Source organism: Manacus candei, unplaced genomic scaffold, assembly GCF_025592945.1.
Source record: "Manacus candei isolate 608988 ecotype Guabito, Panama unplaced genomic scaffold, ASM2559294v1 h1tg000050l, whole genome shotgun sequence".
Lineage (NCBI taxonomy): Eukaryota > Metazoa > Chordata > Aves > Passeriformes > Pipridae > Manacus > Manacus candei.
In genome coordinates this window covers 33,555,589-33,580,710 of record NW_026138098.1, presented here as the reverse complement: position 1 = coordinate 33,580,710, position 25,122 = coordinate 33,555,589, and the positions used below count along the sequence as shown (strand labels likewise).

Sequence of the window (25,122 nt, the reverse complement as noted above, 5' to 3'; positions counted from 1 at the left end):
GGGGATCTGTCGCGACAGGGCGATAGGGGCGGGTCCTCCCGCCGCCGGGGGCGCCGTGCGGGGCGGGCGGGGCCGCGGGCCCGCAGGGAGCGGCTGCGGCGGCTCCTCCTCTCCGGCCATGGGTGAGCGCGGGGCGGCGGGGAGCGGGAGCGGGGCCGGCCGGGCGGGGGCCGCGGGGCCGGGCGGGGGGAGCGGGGCAGGGGTGACCGCCGGGGCCGGAGCGGGGCCGGCGCGGGCTCGGGGTGCGGTGCCGCGGGGTCCCTGGGGCTGCGGGGGCCGTGCGGGGGCTCTGCCGGCAGCGACGGGCTCGCGTTCCGCCCGCTGCCGCAGCCAGACCCCGCTCGGCCCGCGGCTGCCCGTCCGGGCGGAGGGAACATCGTGCCCTGCGCCGCGGCCCTGGTGATGCCGAACACAGGGCCATCGGCAAACTGCGCCTTCGGGGCTGAGGGGAGCCCTCAGAGCTCCTTCTGCTGTTTGTGCCGCACCCCGCACGGTGCCTGAGCAGCAGTTAGCATTTAGGATTTTACACGCCACGTTAAATGCTAAATATTTTATTTATTTGTTTGTTTGATTATTTATTTATTTATTTAGAAGCGGGTGAAATAAAATAGCTCTGTGCGGCTAGACCATGCTTTAAAACAGACCTAAAATGCATTTTACCTCGGAGGAAGCAGACGGGAGGGCTGACAGTTAAAAGGACACTAGACACGAGAGTCTTGTCTGTGGGCAGGATCAGCTCCAAAAGTCAAAATGAGGTCACCTGAAAAAGGAATCGGTACGATGGCTTTGGGCAATAAAGAGGATATGCAGCAGGGGAGAGCTATCCACCTGAAGGCTGCAGCAAGCAAGGCGTTTCCTACGCTAACACTTGTGTTTAGTACTGTCCATGGCAGGCCTAATAAAGCAGCAGGCAGTCTGCCTTACCCACAGAAAGGCTCCTCTTGTTGCAAGTCTCACCTGCCACAGCCAGGCACCCTGTGCTGATCCTGCCCCGGGCAGGCTCTGTCAGTCCTGGCACTGAATGAGCAGAGGCAGGAGACAAAGCAGGGAGCTGTCCCTGCCAGCTGGGCACGTTTGTGCCAGAACACTGTCTCTCGTGGTTTCCTGGTGTCTTCTGGGGTTTTCTCTTGAGATATGGTGAATCAGGAGACTGTAAAAGGAGTTTTTAAGGTTGTCTCAGGTTAGTCATCTCAGTGATTTGGTTTTTTCCTAGGAATAGGTTATACTGGATGGTAGTAGAGTAGTTGGGTATTTGGAAGGCAGGTAGGAAAACATAATATTAGAAAGTAATTTCCTAAGTTTCTAATAACTAATACCTAAACACCTAAAGCTGTGGTATGCAGGAAATGAAAGAAATCATTCCCCTGCTGTTGAGGAACTGAGAAAATATCCATCTGTTATGATGGTTTTTGTGCTTTCTGATGTGCAAACAGATATACCAGTACTGAGATTTGCAGAGGAACAGGCTCACATTTTTTCTAAAACACAGATCTTTCTAGATATTCTGACATCTATGTCTCAGATGAGATGTGTTTGGATTTTTGCTTCAATTTTTGGATTTAATTAAACAGTAAATCATCAACTCTTTTTGCTTCTTTCCCAGTTACTTTGATCATGGTGAATTAACAGAGGGTTGTTTGGTCTGTGTTTTAGTTTGACAAAATAGAGGCTGATCTGACTGTTTGAACTGCTTCACTACAAATGAAAATAAACTAAGAATTTCCTGAACACTGATTTCAGTAGCAGGAGCTCTACGAAGAGGAACCTTGTCCATTCTGTCAGACTAAGATGACTGTAAAAAGCTGTAGGTTTTTTATGGACTAGATTTAATCCCCAAATGTATTTTTGTAGTGTATACTTTGTAAAGTTTACAAAAAACTTTAATTTAAAGCAAACCCTTTAATTCTTAAGCTTTCCTGTGTAGCAAATACTTTGTGGCTAGATGAGAAACTGAATTTTCAGTATGTAATATGTAACATTTTCCTGAAACTGCTCCTTGTTTAGTGGCCGAGACTCTGTGCAGCCTAAGAAGGAAGGTTTGTGTCACTGTGAAATTAAAGTTAATTAATTAGTAAGTGATTGTAGATAAGAAGTAGGATGCCTGCTCCTGTAAGTAGACTACAGTACACGAGATAAATACATACATTAGTAGGAATGCTGCTTTGGTGCCCTGGAGGGAGCACTGATGGCAGTCCTGCAGCAGAGTTTGGGGTGCAGCAGTGGTGCCTGGGTTAATCTGCACTTACTGGCTGGGACAGCATGGTACCTAACCTGACATTTCAGTAAGAACGTTTGTTGGAGTGGGTACTTTTCTCTGACTGTAGTGGGTGCTTTTCCCTCACTTCCTGAGTCCTTCCTGGGAGTTCACCCAGGTTGGGGTGTGAAGGAGGCGGCCAGGCAGCCTTTCATCACTCTGCCTCTCTCCTGAGACTTGAACCATCACGTTTTTTTCTCTCTTGTCTCTAGCTGTAAAGGACCCTACAGCTGTAGAAAGAGCCAACTTACTGAATATGGCTAAACTGAGTATCAAAGGCCTCATTGAGTCAGCGCTGAGCTTTGGCCGCACGCTGGACTCCGACTACCCCCCTCTGCAGCAGTTCTTCGTGGTCATGGAGCACTGCCTCAAGCACGGCTTGAAAGGTGTGGGAATGGCTCTACCTGCGTATTTCTCATCCCAAATGTGTCATTTTTCTTCCTTTCTTTCTTGAATTAGATAAAAAAAAGCGTCTTACGTTGCATTAAGGATTGAAAAATATGTAAATTGTCAGCTTTTATAACTAATAATATCATTAATTCTTTGCCATGTGTATTTCCACATTTCCCAACTTTTTCTTTTCTACACCATTTGTTGTAAGTGGTCCAGGGATTACCTCAACTGCATGTATGTATTTAGTATATATTTTTAACTAGACATTCTTTTTATATTATTTTGTTCTAGCACATCAATTTTACATTCCCAGCAAAGTAAGTGGGAAGTTAGCTTTGGATACTGGTGAGCTGACCAGTGTGGAAGTTAGGAGTTATCTGGAAGCCTAGACTCAGCAGTTAACCCTTATACACAACAGCTAGTAGGAAGAAAGCTACTGCAGTGATTTAAATTAATTCAGTTACTTAATTTTTCTTTTCATAGTAAGAAAATCCTTTCTAAGTTACAATAAAACCATCTGGGGTCCTCTGGAACTTGTGGAGAAATTATATCCAGAAGCTGAGGAAATAGCAGCAAGTGTCAGAGATTTGCCTGGCCTTAAGTAAGTACTACTGGGAAAAATACAGGAAAGTAAAGGACCTGATGAAGAATTTACAGGTGTCTCATGATTTCATTTCATATTAAGACTTTGAACAGCTAGCTTTGATACTGGGGGGAGCACAGGGGAGTCATGCTAGCTTTGCTTGTTCTGTACAAACCAGCCAAAAAAGTAGTGTTTCTGTGTTCTTTTCTGATGATCCTGGGAGAAAAGTTTCCTGAACAGTGGACAACAACGGTGCAAAAAGGAGCAGGTTGTGTGTCAATGCCTCTGCAGTCTAGAACTGCAGCAAACACTGAGCGCAGTCAGCAAAGGCTGTGTAAAACTGAAAGGTGACAGACCAGAGAGGAAAGAATTGGGCAGCTTTTCATATTCTTGTGTGCAGGGTCCTACTCAAATATAAATTTATGCTGTGAGCTACAATCTCCTCCCATTCAACTGCACTCTGCTTTTGTATATAACTTGATAATTGGCTGCACATGAAATTCCAAAAGGGTTTATTTATGTGATTGGGATGTGGCAGTGTAAGGGTTATAATGCATAGCTTTAGAACTCATCTAAAGCACTTAGGCATATAAATTGTTATTTGTTCTTGGGCCAGATGAAATAATACCCTTTGCCAAGCGTGTTATTCTCCTGCTATCCAGATAGAGCTTGTGAGGAGTTTTTTGCATTTGTGTGGCCTACCACTTCTAAGTGTGCAGGCACTAGGAGAGGAAGAGCTAAAGGTCCAGGTTTAATTTGTTGGATATTCATGTTTACCCTTTACATACATCTTCACCTTTTTTGCCTTACTTTCCTAAGAAGGCACAGAATTTGTACACAAGTGTGAGTTAAAGCTACAGTTCAGTCCATGTTCAGACCCAGAGAACAGGATTGGGAAGGCAGGCTGGCACGGGGAGTTGTCATGGGCATTCTGTTACTCTTCTTGCAGTTCCTCTGGAAACTTTATAAACAAATTGCAGAAAGGAGCCTGAACTGTTGCAAACATTTTACTTCAGCAGAAAACAGGCCTTTCAAGATTATCAAGCTCTTGTGCTTTCTCTAGTCCTGTTCTTTCCAGGATCTGCTCCCGAGCTCAGCTGAGTAGATGAAAATTTTTCTGTTACCCCAAAGCTGGGAGTCAAAGCCTGGGCATTGTGGCTGTGATGCTCAACAGTTTAAAGTACCGCTCCAGAAATACCAGTTGCTCTACCAGAATACCGATAAGATGTTACAGACCATGAATTAATCCATATATTATTAATTTGGGCCGTTTGTGTTGACGCCCTTTGTTTCAGGACGCCGCTGGGCCGTGCCCGGGCCTGGCTGAGGCTGGCACTGATGCAAAAGAAAATGGCCGATTATCTTCGCTGTTTGATCATCCAGAGAGATCTCCTCAGGTAAACAACCCACTAGATTTTGGTTCTGAACTTGTTTTTAGAGGGTTAGTCTCCTTAAAAAAAAAACAATTATGCATTCCTCCACCACGCAGAATAAGGACTAGAAACCTCTGGAGTTCATCTGATTTTCAGTGCTATAAGCTGTCCATATTTTTCAGACTAGTTCTGTGTGCCCAGCTAATGCTGCTATGTCAGGATGTCGTTTTGCTGTTCAATAGCTGTGGACTTTTCCATTGAAAACACAGTTTGTCATATAGAATCTAAAACTTTCTTTAAAAAGTGCAAGGAGGAGAAGGTGCTGGTGTGCTGTCTTTTAGTGAAGTATTTTTATTTTAAGAACCTTTTTAGCATTTCAGCCCTTTATGTTTGCCTTTTACAAATTTAATCTCATCCTTGGCTTCTTGAATTTCAAGCGTGTATTCATTAAAGTCCAGTCATTTCTTCACACAAGGTAATTTTTTTACCATTCTTCTTTTGCCTTGCATTGCAGTGCTTCTTAACAACATGAGAGTTGTCTGAGTCAGTGTGGCCAGACATCCATCTGTTGTAGTATCCTGTTCAAAAATGGCTGATAGCAAATGTGTACAGAAGAGCCTTTTCTGGTTTGGTTTAGTTTGTTTTTTAAGGCAAATAAAACCTTGCCCTCAGCCATCCCAACCATCCAGCAACTTGTGGCTCAGATTTCTGGAGCCAAAGGGAGTATCTTAGTTTAATAGCCTCTGATACAAACCACGCACTTGGAATTTTTAAATATTTATGAGGTGAAAGTATGGGCAGGCCCAGTTCATCTTGAAGGATGTTGTAGGAAGGCTACAGTAAGAGAAACAATTCAAGTTTGTATGTCACTTATTATTAATTTATTGGATGTATATATAGGGAATACACCAATAAGATGCAATTTTCTTCTTTAACAGTGAATTTTATGAGTATCACGCACTGATGATGGAGGAAGAAGGAGCAGTAATTGTTGGGCTGTTGGTTGGGTTAAATGTGATAGATGCCAACCTGTGTGTGAAGGGAGAAGACCTGGATTCACAAGTAAGTCAACACAGGTAAAGGAATGTATGTGCAATCCATAGGATGTTGATGTCCAGTGAATTTTTTTACTATGGAGTTGTGATTTGTTAGAAATCTTACTAGAGACTGTTCAGGGTGTGATGATCCAGCTCCTGGGGCCATGGGGCTGTTGAGTTAACCTCATATCAAGTGGGTCAGGCCTTTGGATGGTGGTGATTGTCAGAGTGCAAGGATCAGGGTTATGCTTTGTCATCACATGGATGCAATAGTAGCAAGGCAGAGTTGTTTCCATCCTCACTGTGTAACTCATCCTTCTCCTCTGGAGGATGTTCCCTGATCAGTTTGTCCTGCTTGGTTCATTTATTGCCTTTCTGGAACATAATAGGAATGATACAAGGACCTGGAACAAAAACTCTCTTTGCATAACAACCTTATGAGAGGTGGGACTACTTTCAGTCTTCAAAACAAGACTTGGAATTCTTTCTGCTTTGCAACGAGCTTTGACTTTGAACTTCAGTCTTTTCCAAGAAAATCTTAACACGTTTCCTTGAAGGCAGATGCACAAGTATTTGCCACTAAATGTAGACTGTGTTCAGCTTCTTTGTGGAAAGAATCTTAATAGTTTAAGTGATTATTGCTGTATTGCAGCACATATTTGATGAAAAACAATTCCTCTGGGAAAGAAAACTTATAGCTAACTGGATATGTGTGTTGTTGGATCAAAGGGTTAACTTGTCCTTGATTGTTTGTTCTGGTTACCATCTAATATTAGTTTTAGACACCCAACTTGTGTAAAAGAAGATCTAACACTGGAAGGCCTGTAATTATAAAAAACTTACCAACTTGCTCTTGGTATTGAGAATGAAATGCCTGTACTGTAAATCCCCAAACCCGTTACCAGCTGCACCTCTGGGTCACTTGGTGGCCTTGCTGTGTGAGGGGAGGTAAAGCTTCATTTGAGAAGGTAGAAGTGGCTGTGCAGATGAGATTCTGTTTGCAGCTTGTCCAGATGTGACATTTATAAAGTGTCCAGAGTAATTCTGTTAGTGAAGAGTGGTATAAATAAGGCACCTTCGCAGGGAAGCCAGAAGCAGCAAGTTGTGTTGAGCAGAAGGACAAAACTTTTGGAGGTTGATGGAAGTCACAGCCAGGAGCAATTTTGGTGTGTTAAAAGAATGCTGTTCAGTGGTGAAATGTGTGTGTGCACACATGGAGAACTAAAATAAAGCAGCTTTTAGAGAGAGAACATTTTACCTTTTTTTAAATAGAGATAGTGCTTGGCTTTAAGGAGCAAAATGCATTTTAAAAAAGCTTTTGGAGAAGAGACTTTTTAGCAAAGACATGGAAAGAACAAGTAGAAGACCATCACAGGATACTGACTGTATTGTATAAAACAAGTAAATGTTAGACTTAGCAAGTTACTTGTATCCAAAAGCTAAAGAGAGCTCCAGAAAAGAGCAGTAGATCGGAGAAATTGAAATACTTTTGTGAAAAGACTGCTAGAGACCAAAAAGGAAGGGGTTTGGTAAAGCAAACGTGGTTCAATACTTTTGTTAGACATTCATGAATAGAGCTGGAAGCAGAACTCGTGGCAGTGTTAAATATATAGTATATATGATTAAATTACAATTGAATATGAAATAAATTAATTAGATTCAGATTTGGAAAAGGTTAAAAAAATGAATGCAGTTGATTTGTCCCCCTTGGGAATCAGCAATTGTGGAGAGGTGGTATTATTTTGACAAGGAATATTGTAAAACAAAACATGGGGTGACATCAGTTTGGGAGGTGTGCTGTGACAGGGAATCATGTGAAACACTAATCAGCCAGGGATAGGGCTGTGGAGTATCTGGTAATTCCCTAAATGAAAGTTTCCTCTAAGCTTGTGGCTAAGCCCAGTCAGAGGAAGAGGTCATCTTTTCTTTGGAATTTGGTACATGGCACATTGTTAATTTTATTCAGGGGTAACATAATTCTTAGTAAATATGGAATCTACACTTAAAAAAAAAAAGAATCTCGTTTAAAATGGTATAGTTCAGGTTTTGAGCTGAAACTGGACCAATCTCAAGGCTGTCAATATCAACAACAGTTATTTGCATGATATGAAACTGTACCTTTGCTTTCCACTAGGTTGGGGTGATTGATTTCTCTGTGTATTTGAAGAGTGATGATGACATCGGGGGTAAAGAAAGGTATGTCCTCACCAAATATCTCTGATTTTGTATATTAACAAATGATTTCTTGAGTGGGGCCCTGTCCTTTGTAGAAATAAGTCAGGTTCCCTAGAAATGAAATCTTCTGATTGCAGTCTCGAGCAAAATGGCATCCTAAATTGTTTTGTATGACTGGTTAGCTGGAAGAACATTTGCACTCTGGAGCAAACTCCAGCAGCATCACCTGCTGCTTTTACCTGCTAGACAGTATTGGAGGATTGCAGGGTGGCAGTGAAGAGGAACCTGCAGACCTCTAAGCCCTCAGCTTGGGGTTTAGTCATTGTTTCAAAGAACCAGAGTTATGGCAGAGTAAATAATCATCCTTTTTCTTTTCAGACTGCGTGTGTTCTTAGGCTTCATGTACAGGAATTGTTTGCAGTTAAAGCACTGGATTTCTTTCTCTCTTACTGCTATCACAATGTGTTCATGACTGTGAGATGAAGTTGCTTCCTTTCTTTTTAAAAACACAGTTAAGGTGGACATTTGCATATGGTAGATGTGCATATTTTCAGTAACTGGTTCAATACATCATTTTGTTAAAGCTAGTTTCATTTTGTGCTTGCTTTAGAGATGTTCAGATTGCTGCAATATTGGACCAAAAGAATTATGTTGAAGAACTAAACAGGCAACTGAAGTAAGTATTACTTAGAAGTGTGTGTGTCAGGGCAGGCTTACAGGGAAATTCCTGTTGCACCACAGCTTTGGGAAAGAACTCCAAGAAAGAGGTGCAAATTCTTGATGTTTAAGCTGAGGATTTAGTGGGGTGGGAAAGGACACTCTCCCGGGGAAGGCTCAGGAGGTGTGAGTTTTCCTGCTTTTCGTTTTGGCAGTCAGAACCTTTATTTTTTCAAAGAAGCAAAGACCAGCAGGCCAAAGCTGCTGAAGGTCCTCCCAGCTCGTAACTTTGCAGGTATGAAGAGCTTGGGCTGGATTTGAGCTGGAGTTGAGTGTTCTGGGTGAATCCACGTGTTTTTGTTTCTCTGCCTTTCAGAACATTTTAGTTTGTAGCTTTAACACCTAGGGCTGAAACTAAGTTCAGTGCTTGCTGGAAGCTACTTGTAGGTTGTGGTTCCTCTAGAGACAGTTTTCAGGAAAGCAGCATTTCCCCCTTACTTTGCATGATGGAACAAGCCCAGTCCACCACTGTGTTTGGTACTGTGCAAACACAGGAGCAGTGATTTTAATTCCCTGAGGAGAACTGTACAAAATTAAACAGTGTGAGGAGCTTAAAAGGGAAAAAACCCCAATAAACCAAACCCCCAAACCAAACAAACCCACAAAGTAGAGTACAAAACACAGCTAATCTTGTTCCCTTTTTGAAATGTAGATCATATTTTTAATTTTTGAATGCTGGTAGTCTTGATCATTAGTTACTGTAAGGTTACTGTTGGAGTAGAGATAGTCTAGTTTGAAATGGTGTTTTGTTTTCCTGTGTGTGAAGTGCAATGTAAAAAACACGTGCTTCCAGCAGAAACAGGCAGTCAGGTTATGGAAAAGGCCTGGCTGTAGTTTGGTACTGTAAAAAACAAGAGTAATAAAAGGGAATAAAATTCTGATGAGACTCCTAAATGAAATCAAGAAGCATCAAGAAGGAGAGAGTCTCAGGACAAATCTCAAAAAAATCAATGATTTTATAAAAGGAATGTGTTTTAGAGGAAGAGAACCTGGAGAGTGGTTTTGTTTTATAGGGGAAAATAACATGGAGATTGTAAACTCTTCGTAAACACAGGGATTTTCCTTGAAGGGAACTCATTTATCTTTTGGATGCTTTGGATATTGTTGTGAGGATAAAGGAAAGAGAGAATACGTGTGAAGTTGTAGCCAACCAGGAGTTTAAGTGACAGGGATGACACTGGGAATTGTAAAGAAGTATAAAAATATTCAACAAAGGAGAGTAATTTTCTTATATTTAGGAAAACCTCAGATAACGAGAGCAGACCTTTTAGCTCTTAACCATTAATCCCTGTACCTTACATTAAAGTTTTTGTGCTCAGTTGGCTGAGTTTTGCTGTAATTTTGAATACCATTTTTTCTTTTTCCCTCTCAGTAGCACAGTCAGCAGCCTCCATGCAAGGGTTGATTCACTGGAGAAATCAAACACTAAGCTGATCGAAGAGGTATTGTTTTCTTTTGGGAATGTGTAACGTATTATTTACTCTCAAAGGCTGTTTTGCTAAATATATTGTATTATCCTATGTAAGTTTTGTATAATGGGTTCAGATACCTTTATTTGGCACTAAAGGAAAGGTGCAGTAGCTGCAGGGATTTGAAGCCAGCTTGCCTAGGTAGCCTGTAGCATCGGGACATTAATTCTGGGTGACATTGCAATTTCCAACTTTTGGACAAAACGAGAGGAGAATCCTTTCCTAATGCCAGCTGTCAGTCTGATTTTGTGCAGATGACTGGTCCAGAATGGATGGCACCAGTTGCTACAGAGAGACAGAAAGCAGTTCACCGAGCAATTTCTGTTACTCAGCTTTAGCCAAAGGATTGTTTCTTACTCGTTTGCTGTATGCCTATATAGAGCTTTTAGAGCTGTCTAGTTCTGGTTTTATATTTATAGCCTATATTTCTCCTTATCTTTGATGCTTGACTAGATTCCAATGTTTTTATCTTTGTAAGAGACAACATCTCTTTTTTTTTTTAAGTCCAAGCTGCTTGAGAAATGGTTAATGAAGTGGAAAATTGAAAACTCTAAATTCAGCTGTGGAAGGGACTCGAGGTGTAATGTATCCACACAGAGGGAAGACATTGTTTCTAAGTGTTAATTCTCAGAGTATTCTGGGTCCTTTACAAACCCTCAGCCCAGCTCTCACCTAGTTTGATCATTTGGCTTATAATTCTGATGTTAAGGTATATACTGTAGGGCCCAGTTATCAAGTGTCATCTTCTGTAAATATGTTTGCTTTTCATCTGGGGGAGGCTCTCCTATGTAAATTGCTCCATTTGATACATTAAGATGTCCAAAAAAAGAGAATAAAACTGGATGAACTTGAAGTCAAATGGAAACAAAAAACTGAGGATGAGGAAGGGGAGCTGGGGGTCTTCAAGTCATAATGAAGCAAGGAAAAGAAAGCATGTTCTTTGCCAGACATGGAATAATGAAGTATCTTGAATACTCGTGCTGCTGTGTAATGAAAGGGACTCAGGACTGAAACCAGGAGCTTTGTTTTCTTCAAAACAATTAATCCTCTGTTTGGTAGGTGAGAATAGAGCAGAGGATGTCTTGGTCTTGCATTCATCAGAACATTTTTCCCTTTATTTCTGCTCACAGTAGTGGTCACACTGCTTTGCTTTTTTTTGTTTGTTTGTTTGTTTTTTCTTTTCAGTTAGCGATAGCTAAAAACAATATAATTAAACTCCAGGAAGAAAACCATCAATTAAGGAGTGAAAATACTCTGATTTTAATGAAAACCCAGCATCATCTAGAGGTATGTTGGTTTCAGCACATTTAACATCGTGACGTTGTGTTTGTACATCTCAGCCTGAAGTGAGCTGTGATGTGTCCAAATCTGAAACAACTTTCATCAGGGAAAGGACTTATGAGAAGGCAATACAGTGTGAAAGTCTTGTCAAAATAGGCTGTGTTTTAGTTGGCAGACTGTCTGTTTTGGCCTGTCTCGTTGTATCTGGAGTCATTGTGTGTCCAACTGCTAAACTTGACTTTCCAGCTGTGATTTGCAGCTCCTTCTGTGACTCCTCATACGTGTTTCCCAGGATGATGGGTAAAAGCCCAGGTTAAGCAGATGTTTGGGTTGCTCAGTACTGAAACAGTTGTGTGTTGGACTGGCACTGGAGGAGGACAGTGCTGCAGTACAGATGTTCCTTTTGCTGCCTTTGCTCAATTCTCACTGTGGAACTGATGGTCGCGGGGCAGGAACAGCTCTCTCCGTGTCTGTGCTGTGCTTGGATAATGCATTTATCAGCTTGATTTTGTTGCCCCTGAATCTCTGCTATTAATTGCTGTACTTGTGATGGAGAAAGACTCTCTGTATCTTTGTAGGCAACTAAAGTGGATGTTGAAGCAGAACTTCAGACCTACAAACACTCCAGGCAGGGTTTGGACGAGATGTACAGTGAAGCTCGCAGGCAGCTTCGGGAGGAGTCCCAGCTTCGACAGGTGAGTCTCGCTGCCTGGGGTAAAAAGAGGTTTTTAACAGAGCAATCAGCACATCAATATTTCTGTAATAATGTTGCTGAAGGATAGTAGAGAAAGAATATTTTTCTTTGAGAAATTTTAGGTTAAGTTGTTAGCAATACTGCGTGCTCTGTGCTAAATATAAATACTTTAGTTCTGTTTTTGTAGTTAATACTGAGGCAACTCTGTGCAGCACTGACAGGGTAATTTTTTTGTCACGTGAATTGTCTTCTCCTGAAGTTAAAAAAACCCCATTGGTCACTAAGTATATGAGTGTAACATTTATGTAGTGGCTAATTTGCAAAACGAAAGAGGGGCAGAATTTCGGACAGGGTGAAATAGGTGGTGCTGCTGCTCTATTCAAGTTGGCTTCCTGAGGTTTTTCAAGATAGAGTGTTACATAGTTACATATTTAGTCTGTGTTGCACTGTGCTTGTGTTTCCTAGGATATGGAGAATGAGCTGGTGGTTCAAGTCAGTATGAAACACGAGATAGAGCTTGCCATGAAGTTGCTGGAGAAGGATATCCACGAGAAGCAGGATACCCTCATCGGCCTGCGCCAGCAGCTGGATGAAGTTAAAGTTATTAACATGGAAATGTACCAAAAGCTGCAGGTAAAACTGCTGCAGACAAAGCAAGTGAGAGAAATGCATTGCCATTCTGGTCAGTTAAATATGCTGTTCCTTTGGGGTTTGGTTCCCTTGCGCTTCTGAGGTCAGTGGGACATTTTGGAACATTGCTTGTGCAAACATGGCTTCACACAAAGTTCTGAAGGCAGCCACTGGGTGTGTTTATAGAAGAAAAGAGTGTGGGGATAAGATCATGGCCTAATAACATGCTGTGTGAAAGAGAGAGAGTAATAGTGCATCTGTATAATGACTTTTTTTTGACCTGTGTTGTATTAAAAAAACAAAAGGCACATAGTGAGGAGTTGAAGACCTGACCTTTCCAAGTAAGAAAAGGAAGACAAGACTGTGTTAAGTAGAAAAAAGTAATTACAGTTTGGGGGGGGTGTAATTTTTTTTATTTTTTTTTAATCTGTCAACAAATTAAGAAAATCTGTAACAATGCAATGCCTTTTGGGGAGAATTTGGGTCTCAGAGTGCAGTGAACAGATAACAAAAACACTGGGGAAGTTTACCAGTGAATTATTAATGCAGAACATTACTTTGATTTATGGAATAAATTGTCAAAACCAGCACAAGAAACCAGTCAAATCTGTGGCAGAATGAGGGGAAAAAAATCAGGATGCTGCAAAAAGGTAATTGAGGTGCTGGACAAAAGATCCTACTTTTCCACCTGCAACTGTGAGGAAACTGGACCAGAGAAAGAGAAATATAAATAGAGCTGGAAAGAAAAATGAGAAGCAAATGTTCTCCAGTGTGAGGGTCTGTGGGGTTTGGATCTGTAGGAGAACCTTAGTGATTTTCAGGATTAAGCATCCTGACTGTTTACTGGTAAGGTTCTAATGGGCTACTGATCAGTGAATTTAAGTTGACTTCCAAAATAATTAACTAAGAAAGGAAACCAAAGGGAAACATTTTTGCTTAAAAAATAGCATCACTCACAGAGCACAAAACTACAGATTTGCCAGGCATAGAATGTAAGGTACTTGTCAGCAAGGGGTTTTAGAAGGGAATGCTTAAAATAATTAAAACATGAAGTCATTGCAAGTTTTCCCCTTCAGATACTGAAGAAAAAGCCCCCATGAGGTAGCAGTGCAAAATACACCAACTTCAGCTTTGACCTTTTTTGTAACACAGGTTTCTGAAGATGCTATGAAAGAAAAGAGTGAAATAATTAGTCGATTAGAGGATAAGACCAATCAAATTAATGCAGCCATGAAACAACTAGAACAAAGGTACAGCCCCATCTCTGTTTCTCTGTTCATCACTCCATCCCCTCACGTTTTACTGCATTCCTACACAGCTGCCACTGAAATGTAACTGTCAAGTAGAACGTTTAAAATGAACCTTTCTGAAACTACACCTAGTGCTTTGCCCTTGGATCTTTTTTTTCTGTTTAACAAATACAACTTCCTTGAAACACAAACTTGATCTTTCAGTTTTCTCCCTCCACCCTCTTTCTTCTGGTCCTAGGTTTTTGTGCTGATATCAAAAGCTGTTCTTTCAGTTGTTTCAAAATTACAATTCATTATTACCTATTTTTTCCCCCACCTGAATGAAATGCAATAGAAACTGAAGCATTAATCTTGCTTGTACTTAAGCATGTGCTTAATATAAGCATTTAATGCCTTCAAGGATCACTGGTGTATTTACTGAAGCTGTTACAATTTTCTCCATTGCTTTGGAAGTGCCATTATTTTCAATGACCTAATGAGTTTTCACACTGGAAGGTTGAAAAGTGAAAGACTAAAAGTCCAGAATATAAATTTACATTACAGTTAGACTGCATGTACTACATGATATAATATGACTCATATGTTTTAATTTAGTGGCCTTATATGCAACATTGATCTTTTTAATTGTAAAATATAACATATCCATGAGCCCTGTCATGTTGGTGTTTGACATGTCTTTTTTTTCATTTAAATCTGATTATGAAAAACATGTATTAAAAAAAAAATTAGTGACATGAATATTCTTTTATTGACATCCTTTTTTCTTCTTTTTTCTTTTTCTTTTTATCCTTTATCCCAATTTTTGTTTTTAATGTTTTGCTGCCTTCATCTGTCTTTGATTTTTGTCCACTGCATTCATGAAGTGACAAAGATCTGTTAACTCAAACTAGGACTATTGCAATGTCATTCGTCAAATGTGCCAGCAATGAAGCTCAGCACCAGTATAAGCTTGTCAAGGATATATCATTCTGAAAGCTCCTCCTCATCTGCTGGGTTGAAGTAGTTACTGATAAAATAGACCTTCAGAACTTTAGAATTCAGACTTTAAAGTGGTATTAGAAATCCTGCACTGTAACTGGTCGTAGCTGGGTTCTGTTTTGTTTTCTGAAAGAACATCACCTCCGATCTCACTTATCCCTCTTAAAAACACAGTAAATTACTGCACTATTACTAAGCAAATGTGAGCTAGTTTTCTAATGCTATTTAATCACTTCTTAGTTGTCAAACAAAGTTTATTGTAGGAGGTTAAATACCTTTTCCCCTGCTTACTGCTTTCAGTTGTAGGCTGTATTTATCCCCAAAGCGGGCTCTCTGTTGGGTGTTGTGGTTGTAAGGAGCACTGTTTTACACAGAGTGACAGGAGTCTAGGGAAGAGGAGCTGAGTGTTCTGTCAGAACAATGTGTGTGAGAAAAGAGGGTGCTGCCAACACACATAATCTGTATGTGCAGTGAAAGAATGACAGGGTTTGGGGATAAAACAGCTAAAGCACAATTCCATTTTGCTGATGTCACGTGGTGAAATATTTTCATGGAGCCTGACTTGGGTGGGACTCCAGACAGGAGGGACAGTAAATCCTGTAGCTGTGCCTCCTGCCCAGAGCAGCTGCACCCTGCTGGCTGCCAGGAAAGGTGCAGTGGTAAATAGGGTTTGGGGTTAGGGCCCAGCCCCTGAACTTGTCCAGCTGGTTTGTCAGCGGAGGATCTGCCTGGCTGGTCTGCACAGCAACACCCCAACAGCCGTGGGAGTGCCCAAAGCCTTTTCCCTCCCTCCACCCATCACTGGGCTGCCTTCACAACTCGAATTTCTGCTGTGAGTTGCTGCTTGGCTGCACTGCAGAAATAAGAGAGTTTAACCACCTGACTGCCCCTGATACACTTCCTGATGTTTGCTCTGAAATTTGTAGTGCAAGTTGACTGGGAAAGTCATCTTCAGGTCTTTCAGCTGAAGGGGATGTGTTTGCAAAAGTGGGCAGGACACAATAATACAGCAAGGTTTCCACTCTATGCTGCCTTATTCCTTAGTGTGGAGTCAGAAAGAGCCTGTAACATGGGCTGGCTACTGAAAAATAAAAGTAAATATCTTCCATCCTCAAAGAAAACCCAAACCACAAGCACTGACTAGACCAGGGGGTGGACCATAGCAGGAATGGGAGCACTGTCCATCTGACAGTCTGTGCAGAGAAGTGTCTGCCCCAGTACCATCTGAGTGGCCAATCCAGCTGCAAACTGGGGCCAGCTCAGCCTCTGAGTGAGTGAATGCCAGCAGTGCAGGCAGGCCCAGCACCCAGGGCACGGGGCTGCAGCTTTTGGGCAGCAGGTCCCTTTCTGCCTTGCTTGTGGAAACTACACTGGAGATTTTGTGATTTAGGGCAGGATTTATCTCACTGTTGGTGTTAATGTCCTGTGTAGCTTCATTCAGCTTCTGCACAGGGAACTGACCTGCTTTTCCCCAGTATTCTCCTTGGCATGTTTTGGCCCTCTGTGCACTACCATTGCAAGTATGACTGGGAGCATCATTCTCAACCCCCCTGGGACAGCTGAGATAGTGCACACTGGATAAGATTAATTCCAGCCTTTGTTCACTTGTTTACTGGCAGCTTTTGCAAACTCCTGCTGGTGCATCAGCAGAAGCCCAGAGGCAAACATATTGCTGACTTACCTCTTTTTAGCTGACGCTGGAGTTGAGTTGCTCTGTGTTCAGGTAGCTGCTGGAATTGAGAAATCAAGCATCTCTCAGATTTCTCCCACCACTTACCTGAGAGGCTCTTAAACAGTTTTGCTAAATGGGATGCAGCAGGTGGGGACATTCAGTGGTCCTTCACAGGCTCTCCCACTCTCCTGCCTTCTCATCCAGGCAGGGGTAGCCTGATGCAGCACAAGTCCCAGTTTAGTACATTCCCTTTGGTTACATTACATCCATCTTTTTGTTTTGCACTAAAGAGGTGACCAAGCAGGGAGGGCCCACAGAGAAGTAATGGATTCCAAGGGGAGTGGTAGCTGAAGCAGGCACAAACCCCTGGAATTCAGTAAGGAAAGATTAAATAAAAAACCCAATCCCTCATTTCTTGATGAATCGTTTTTATTTGTCTATAATATGGAGCTATTTTAACCAGTGTAAGAATGCATTATTTTTAATACAGATTATTTAAATTAATTTAAGAATATGATGTGGTCAAGATAGTTCTATAAGTGTAGTGGGACCTGTCAGGGTGTACTTTGATGTCTTAGGCTAGTTAAGTTTTTTGCTGTCTGACTGCAGTGCTCTGTATTCAGCCTTAAGCCTCAATTGTTTTGAGCTGCTTTTGCACAACACATGCTCTGCCCCCTCTTAATGGGTGACTAGTGTGAGCCAAGTACTTCTACAGGATTTATTTGGGGGGGGAAAAAAAAGCTTCAAAAATACCACATGAAGGAATGCTAAAGGAAAAAGAAAAGCATCAAGTTCTGTGCTTCAATTCAAACTCTGTATCATCATGCTTTGGCACCTGTTATTCATGAGCAGAAAATAAAGCAGTGATTGCTGACAGTGCTTGCTCTCTGACTGGGAAAAGCCACGAGCTAGTTCTCTAGGCATTGGATGGATTTCTCGTTTGAGTTTGTGAGTTTCCCCCAGGCTTTGTTTTTATTTAGAAATGTTTCTATTTCCCCATTTTTCTTTTATTTGTCTTCTTCACCCTCTACACCCTAATTCTAGCTTCAGTTTTACCCAAAGTTGATTTGAATTACACCAGATTGCAGCAAGCAGAGAAGGCCCAAATGGAGGCTGAGGCTGAGGATGAGAAACTTAAGCAGGAATATGTGAATAAATCTGAAAGTCTGCAGAAGGAATTCTCCCAGAAGGAGAAACAGCTGTGAGTATGTCTTTGCTGTTTGGAAAAACACATGGCAGTAAACATTCTACATGGCAATATGTCCTGTGTCCTGATCCAGGCTGGTTGTTGAGAAATGGTTTTGAACAGAATGTAAATACTAAAGATCTTAATGTGAGGTACTGGCAATGCAGGAGAAAATATGCCATTCCAGGAAAGTCAAGCTGGCTTTGAGTGCCTCTAAAATGATGTACAGCTTGAAAAGAAGGGAAAGAACAGTATTATTTTTCTGTCTAAAAGTGCCAGCTTAATTCATGAGGGAATTATCCTAAGTGGGGGAAAATACTTAGTGTAGTAGTAGTAGTAGTAGTAATACACACTCTTAACAAAACCCACAAGCTTGGAGTAGGATAAACTTAAACAGAAGTGGCATAAGAATAGTTTGGTTGATCTACTTGTGAATAAGGCAGAAGTGATTTAACTTACCACTGCACAGGAAATAAAAAAATTAAAATTCACCAGAGTCATAAAAGTTAAAAACTAATGTAAAAGCCAACCCTTTAGTCTTTCCCCTGTTAAATCATTCAGTACTAATTTAAAGAAATATGTAATGCTAAAAGCTACCTGTAAGGGCAGGTATTTTCCCTGTTTGGGAAGATAACATTGATTATTGAAGTAAATCTGTGGCTTAAAATTCAGTGATTTCCAATCCCATTATTAGCCCCCCCACCTCTCTCACAGCTCTGAGTGTTAATACACTTGTTGAACTGTCATGGTAAATGTTCACTTTACTACCACAGTCATCTCTGCAGATTTGGGCAAAAGAACAGTTCAGACCCCAGGCTTAGAATTCTGCAATTGTGAAACCTCCAGGTCACGTTCACTTCTTTTTCAGCCAGATGCTGAGGTAGTGTCCCAAAATGTAAGTCTTTCCTTTGAAAGTGATTTTGGTTTTAAACCAGGAAAATTAATGTGGATACAGGTTTTCCATCAGAAGACCTTGCATGAATACTCTGGGATTTTTCTCCTCTTTTTGTGTTGGCACAGTTTAGATCTGCAAGGTTTGATCAGTGTGCTTCCACCCTTTGGTTTCTCCATAACATTCTAAACACCAAGTCTTCCATGAAACTGATAGTAAAATTCCAGCTGGAATGGACCTTCCATCAGAGTAGCCCTAATTCCTTTAACTGGCCTTCTGTTAAACTAACAGAATCCACTTCCCTCTTTGTGTTGAACCTCAGTTATGTAGAAAGCTCAATAAAAATAGTAATTTAAAGTCTGGGCTCCTTTATTTTCAATTCTGCTCAAAATGCCATAAACCTTAGTCTAAAATAGAAGATTCACATTTACAGGTGTAAAATTAAATAACTTTTATGTGTACCAGAGACATCTGCAACCATTGTGGCAGGCTGGGTTGGTTTATTTTAGAAACAAGCTGTTTAAGGTTAAGAGGGCTTTCACTTATGCGTGCTTTAAAAATACTTGAGAATTTTGTGGTTAGTCTTCTCTTACTCATTTATATCAAAGGTCAACTCTTCAAAATTATGCCATATTCTTGGTACTCTAAACACACTTATTTTTAAAAGCATTCTCTAAGTGACAATGCTTTGTTTACTGCACCGAGACATAAAATATTGTTATGTCGATTCATTATTTCTGTTTGGGAAAACATGTCAGTTAATAATTTATTATCATAATCATCGATTGCACCCAGAAATAAACTCATTTTCGTTTTTAAAAATGATACTCCAGTGCACAGTGATGTTTTGTTTTGTTTTGTTTTACATATTCTAGGCTTCAGCTGGAAACAGATTTGAAGATAGAAAAGGAGTGGCGGCAAACCTTGGAGGATGATCTTCAGAAGGAGAAGGAAACTGTATCTCATCTGAGAATAGAGACCCAAGAAATAATTAACCTTAAAAAAGTAAATTCTGCTGCAAAATTTGACTAGTAATTTAGACATTGCCTGCAAAGTTAATTATGGACTTTGACATGGTATTTTTAAGAATTTCTGCAAGTAGAAAAGGAAGATTAGAATAATGTATTCTCACAAATAGAATAAGGAAAAAAATGGGGTTTTTACTCTCCATTTAGCCTTCAGATCAGAGCTCAGTGCTTTGGTTTAATTGTGAGTGGTTGCTGTTCCAGGTTGAACTTGGAGCCCCAGTAGTGGGATGGATCACTCATTCCCTTGGCCTGCTCAGCACAGTCAGCTCTGGGCAGGAGCAGTTTTCTAGGCAGGGGGCAAATACAACCTGGGAAGAGTTTGGCTTCATTTTACTTTGTTTGTTTTGTTATAAGGAGTTCCTTAAACTTCAGGAAAAGAACAAGCAACTGAAAAGGATATGTGAAGACCAAGAAGCTGCTCTCCAAGAACTGGCATCCAAGCTGAGCGAGTAATTCCATTATTTGTGATGACTTATTATTGTCAGATAAACTCGAATTAAGAGCAATAATCAGATGGTGCTCAAGTGTATTAGACTGTCTGTGACAATAATATTGTTATTTTGGTAACTAACCAGTTAGGAGAAGTGAATATGTCTAGTTAGGTCAGGTCTGTTAATTTTTAATTTTGGCAGCTCTGGAATGTCCCTGTGGTCAGCTGGGATCCCCTGTCCCTGCTGTGTCCCCTCCAAACTTCCCATCAGCCCCAATCTCCTCCCCAGTGTGGCAGGACAGGGAGCAGGAAAGGCCTTGGGACTGTGTGTGCTCTGCTCAGCAATAACAAAAACATCTCCATTACCAACCTGTGTTCAGCACAGATCCCAAGCACAGCCCCTCCCAGGCACTGTGAAGGCAATTCTCTGTCCCCAGCCCAAAGCAGCCCAGTGCCAGTGTGCAGAGGCTAAAGGGGGACGTGGGTGCCCTCTGGAATAGCTGGGGGTGTGTATCCCGTGGCTCAGGGTGGCTGGGCTGGCACTGTGTGGCTGTGGGGAGGCTGCTCTCTCCATGCTGACACAGGGTGGGCTTGTGCTCTTCTTCAGAGGACTTGGCTTGGAATTTTTTGAGGTTGAAACCAACTTTTTAAATTGTTAGACCGTGACTGACCATGTAGAAGTTTGAAACAGCATTATCTTATTCTTTAGATCAAAGCTGAAAATAGAAGATATAAAAGAAGCCAACAAAGCATTGCAGGTCAGTAGTACTTTGAGGAAAGAAAACTTTTTTTTTTAATTGTTCCTTTTGAAATCTTTAGTACCTCAAGCATGTTCTCTTTGCACCTACACTTGCTCTGTCTTGTCTCCTTTTGGTTTTGGGGTGTTTTGGAGCAGTCCTGTGCTGCTGTAGAGTGTCTTTGTGACATTACACTGGTCCCAGGGCACTGAGCAATTCAGGCAGTGAATGTTCTGCTCTTGATTTGTCTTGTCCCCTGAAGCCCAGAGTTTAACTTCATTAGGTACATACAATTATGGTAATTTTTCCTCCAGGGCCAGGTTTGGTTGAAGGACAAAGAGGCCACACATTGCAAGTTATGTGAAAAGGAATTTTCGCTTTCCAAAAGGAAGGTAAAACTTTTAATAAAATTTCTTCCAACGTGTTTGTAACTATTATGAGAAAAAAAAAGTTAATTATCTTAGAGGTGTGCCATGAAGTGTAAATGCTCAGGTGAATGCAGAGTTATTGTTGAGGTGTCTTTCTAGTTCTTTGATACATACAATGCAGCTGGGCCCTAATTTCAAAAGAAACGGTGTCTTTTGGTTAAGTGCCACAAAGGAATATTTTAAAACTTTAAAATTATTTAAGTACTTTGTGGAATCCTCATCTCAAACACATGTCAGCTCTGGCACTGTTACAATTTGACGTGTGGAAGTCTTTTTATGACATCTTTTTATACAGTGGAGTTAGAAAATGTGAGTTTATTGTCATTTTAAAGTAAAATGTAATGGTAATTTCCATGCTTTAATAATGTATGCAGGAATTTTCATCTTACCTTTTTATGTTAAATCTCAATTTTCTACCTGACAGAAGCATCCACTGTTTGGAATATCATTGCTCAGGCTGTATTTTTATACTGCAGAATATGTGCTTAATCCAGACTTTGAGTGCACTCTGCAAAGCATATATATATAAATAAAAAAGTAATAAGGCCCTAGAAGTAATAAATATATAAGGACCTAGACCACTGTGGTGCAATCCTAGATAAACATGATCTGTGTAGGATTGCATCATAATTTGGGAGGTGGGTGAATTCCCTTTCGAAAGCTGGTTCCGTGCTCAGCCCCAAGGAGTGAAAGGGGCCACATTTTGGATTGCTCTGTGTATATTGTTTATTTTTCCCAATTGCTGAGTACATTTCCATTGTAAATTTAAACTTTTAATCTTCTCCCCACTGTTTAGCATCACTGTAGAAACTGTGGTGAGATCTTCTGCAATGCCTGTTCTGACAATGAGCTGCCTCTGCCCTCCTCACCAAGGCCTGTCCGGGTCTGTGACTCCTGCCACGCAATGCTCATACAGAGGTGCTCCTCTAACGTGCCCTAAGGTTGTGTCACTAGATATTTATTAGTTCTGCTGTTCAGCCATTCCTGTAGAAAACCCAACACCACCTAAAGAATGTACAGCAGTATTTCCAGGCTTCCAGGTAAGCAGTGGAGAGTTGCAGTTTTGAGGTGCACTGGAGGAGTCACTTCTCTGCTTCCTCTTGAAACCAACAGAGAAAATGGGACCCAAATGTAAAAAATGCACATGTGGAAAATAAACCCCAAACAGACGAGGATGTTGGTCTAACAAATGGCTCAGCATCTCCTTTGGAGGAGGCAGGGCAGCTTATAGAGGAGATTCAGTGTTAACATTTGGTGGGTATTTTAGTTGCTGAGATGCTCTTCAAAAAGGTGATGCACCTCCCTGCTTTTACAGGCTAGTCTGCCACAAGTCCAACCTGATTCCTCCCCTCAGTGTGCCTGTGATACGTTGTTGTGTAGCAAAACCCTGCAGTAGCTCGTTCTCAATTGTTTTTTAAAAAAGTATGGCCATTAATGCAGTGCTCTGATAAGTTCTTGCCAAATACCATATTTGTTTACTTCCTCTTAATTACCAGGACTTGATGCATCCAGGAGTATTGCACTGACAGCTCTGCTCTGGGGAGTCACAGGTGGAAGGGGAGATGTTGTCAGGGAACAAGCAGTGCCTCGGGCACTTGCAGAAGGAAGGTGTGTTTTGGTGAATGATTTTTGCAAATGAACTGTGAATATGATGTATCTGTGTTTCCATCAAAAGAGAGCTGTCCATCACAAACCTTTTGCCTGACACTGTAACTTTGAATGCACCTCTTTGCATTATTTTCGTGCAAGTCATGCTCTCAGGCTGTCCGTGTAGTCAGTGTGTAGCTCTAGAAACCACCAGGACAGCCTGGGATTAAATACCAGGGACCACATCCTTTCTGTGTTGCACAGGAAGGTTCTTAGTTTGTCACCACCTCCCTCAAACTTGCAGAGTTTGTTCCTAAACTTCATTTTTTTCCAGAGCACCTTTGAGCCCCCCCACTGTTGGCACTGACGAGCCCTCAGCAGAATTACCAGCCCGGGAGCTCCTTCAGCTGTGGGCTTGGACTATTCCTACCAACAGGAAAAGGGAGGCTTGGGAACAAGTCTTCTAGTTGTCCTTGCACTTTGTTTAGCTTAGCTTTGTCTCTGGGGATAGGGATTTAGTTAATGTCCTAAAATCCAACATAGCTGTTCTTTTCAACACTCAGTGTAGTTGCTTATGTAGGTTTTGTAAAGAAAAATGGTTCTAAAATGACCTGATGTAACTTTTTGTAAAATACCAAACAAATACTTGTAAATGTGTAAATAACTTTTGGAAAAAAAATAAATTTAATTGATCTGCAACTTAACTAAGGGAATAATGTCACTTTATTTAAATTTGTAATTGAGAGAATTGTATTTTATTTTATTATGACTTGTTCACGATGCTTAGAAAACTTGCCTGTGCTGGGGAGTGGGGAGCTACCCTGCTAAAGACACAGTCAAGTGCTGCTCATGTGCCTCCTGAGAGTATTCCCAGTGTTTTCCAGTGGGCACTGGAGGCAGCAGGGGTTGATGTAGGACATAGATGATGCTAATCTGTACTGCTTTAATAAGTAACTTCTCCAAAAGTATGCAACTGAACAGAAGTAATTTTAAAACAGGCAACTTTTTAAAGTGGATTTCCATAAGATACAATAAATTACATTTCTGTTACTTAACTGCCATCTTTTCCTCTCCTCTGTGCTACCCTCTTTGCAGGGGGAAGAGCGTGCAATTACTCAGATTGTTTTTACTGTCTCCAAGTAGCATTTTTCCTTGAACAAACTGGTGAATGCTGACGTTCCCTTGCATTCAAACTACATACCTGGCCAGCTTTTAAGGGTTTTGGACCACACTATGACTAATGCTGTACCTTTGTGTTTCTGTAAAAGCCTGCTTTTAGATTGATTCTAAATCCTCCTCACAGAGCACAGGAAGAGCTGTGGGGTACCAAGAGGGCCTGTAACAGGATCAGAGGAGCCTTTTATTCCTCCTGGGAAATGAACTCTGCCTTCCTGCACTGGAGTGTCAGCAGGTACACAGAGAAAATATGCTCCTCCTCCTGCTGCTGCTGCTGCTCCCCTCCCATGCACAGGGACAAAAGGGGGGTCACTTACCGTGTCGGCACCTGCTGCTTGGAAGGGAAGGGATTCCTGGCACCAGCAGCCGAGCACTGCAGCTCCCGGGGCTGGAACACACCTGTACACAGCCATGAACCCTACAGCTGCCTGGGCAAGCCTTACTCACAGCTTTTCATCCCCACCAGTCCTCTGCCATTTAAATGCTGCTCAGGTGAGGTGGAAGGCTGAACGCTGCTCTCGTTCCAGGTGAAGGGACGGGACAGGCCCGGGGGATTCACTGTCCAGCTCTGTGGGACTGATGCCAGAGTGCTCCTTGCAGATGGCCTGGTTGGAAAAACAGCTCAAAGCAGAGCCCCACCCTGCTCTCCAAAGGTGAGTTTTAGCAGGTGTCAGGTGTCCCGAGGTACAGAGCTGGCAGGTTTTAAGCCCCCTGCTGTGCCCAGAAAATATAGGCTTCCTTCAAGCTCTCTCCAGTAACATGGTTTTCCTGCAGCTGGATTAACTCTTGTCCTGACCACTGCCATTTAGGAACACCTCAGTGTTCTCAGCAGGAGACCAAGAACCCCCTAGGTCTTAAGAGCACAGAGTTCCAATGGTTACAAACTCCTCTTCCCTCCCCTTCCTGGCCAAAACTATTCCAGTGCTTGGAAAGCTTCCTGTGCCAGTTACCCTTTCCAGCTCTTTCTTCCAGTCCCTTTGATCCCCAAACACATTCTCTAGTGAAATAAACTCCATTCTCCTCTCTCCCACAAGAAGACATTTATTACAGATATAACACAGTACTAGCAAAACAGGTGACAGACTTGCAATACCCAAGATCACATTTGACATTTTAAGGGAGGCATTGAGGACAAAGCAGTTAATTTGGGAG

General features: G+C 41.6%; 1 protein-coding gene across 2 annotated transcripts; it reads left to right on the top strand.

Moving 5' to 3' along the window:
• The first annotated feature begins 75 nt into the window (after positions 1-75).
• RUFY2 (RUN and FYVE domain containing 2) lies at positions 76-24,900 on the top strand. 2 transcript variants are annotated; one of them, XM_051800307.1, is made up of 19 exons: positions 76-122; positions 2,467-2,640; positions 3,131-3,248; positions 4,526-4,627; positions 5,542-5,665; positions 7,775-7,836; positions 8,426-8,491; positions 9,905-9,974; positions 11,187-11,288; positions 11,861-11,977; positions 12,442-12,609; positions 13,759-13,856; positions 17,588-17,707; positions 19,460-19,589; positions 19,967-20,061; positions 20,752-20,800; positions 21,094-21,171; positions 22,004-24,205; positions 24,498-24,900. In XM_051800307.1, the coding sequence occupies exons 1-18, from the start codon at positions 119-121 to the stop codon at positions 22,145-22,147; spliced, it is 1,821 nt and encodes a 606-aa protein (XP_051656267.1). In that variant the 5' UTR covers positions 76-118; the 3' UTR covers positions 22,148-24,205; positions 24,498-24,900. The 2 variants fall into 2 exon arrangements, with proteins under 2 accessions (XP_051656267.1, XP_051656268.1); XM_051800308.1 differs by lacking the exons at positions 76-122; positions 19,460-19,589; positions 19,967-20,061; ... (2 more) ...; positions 22,004-24,205; positions 24,498-24,900 and adding an exon at positions 241-775 and having other exon boundaries at positions 14,720-17,700.
• Positions 24,901-25,122: the final 222 nt, after the last annotated feature.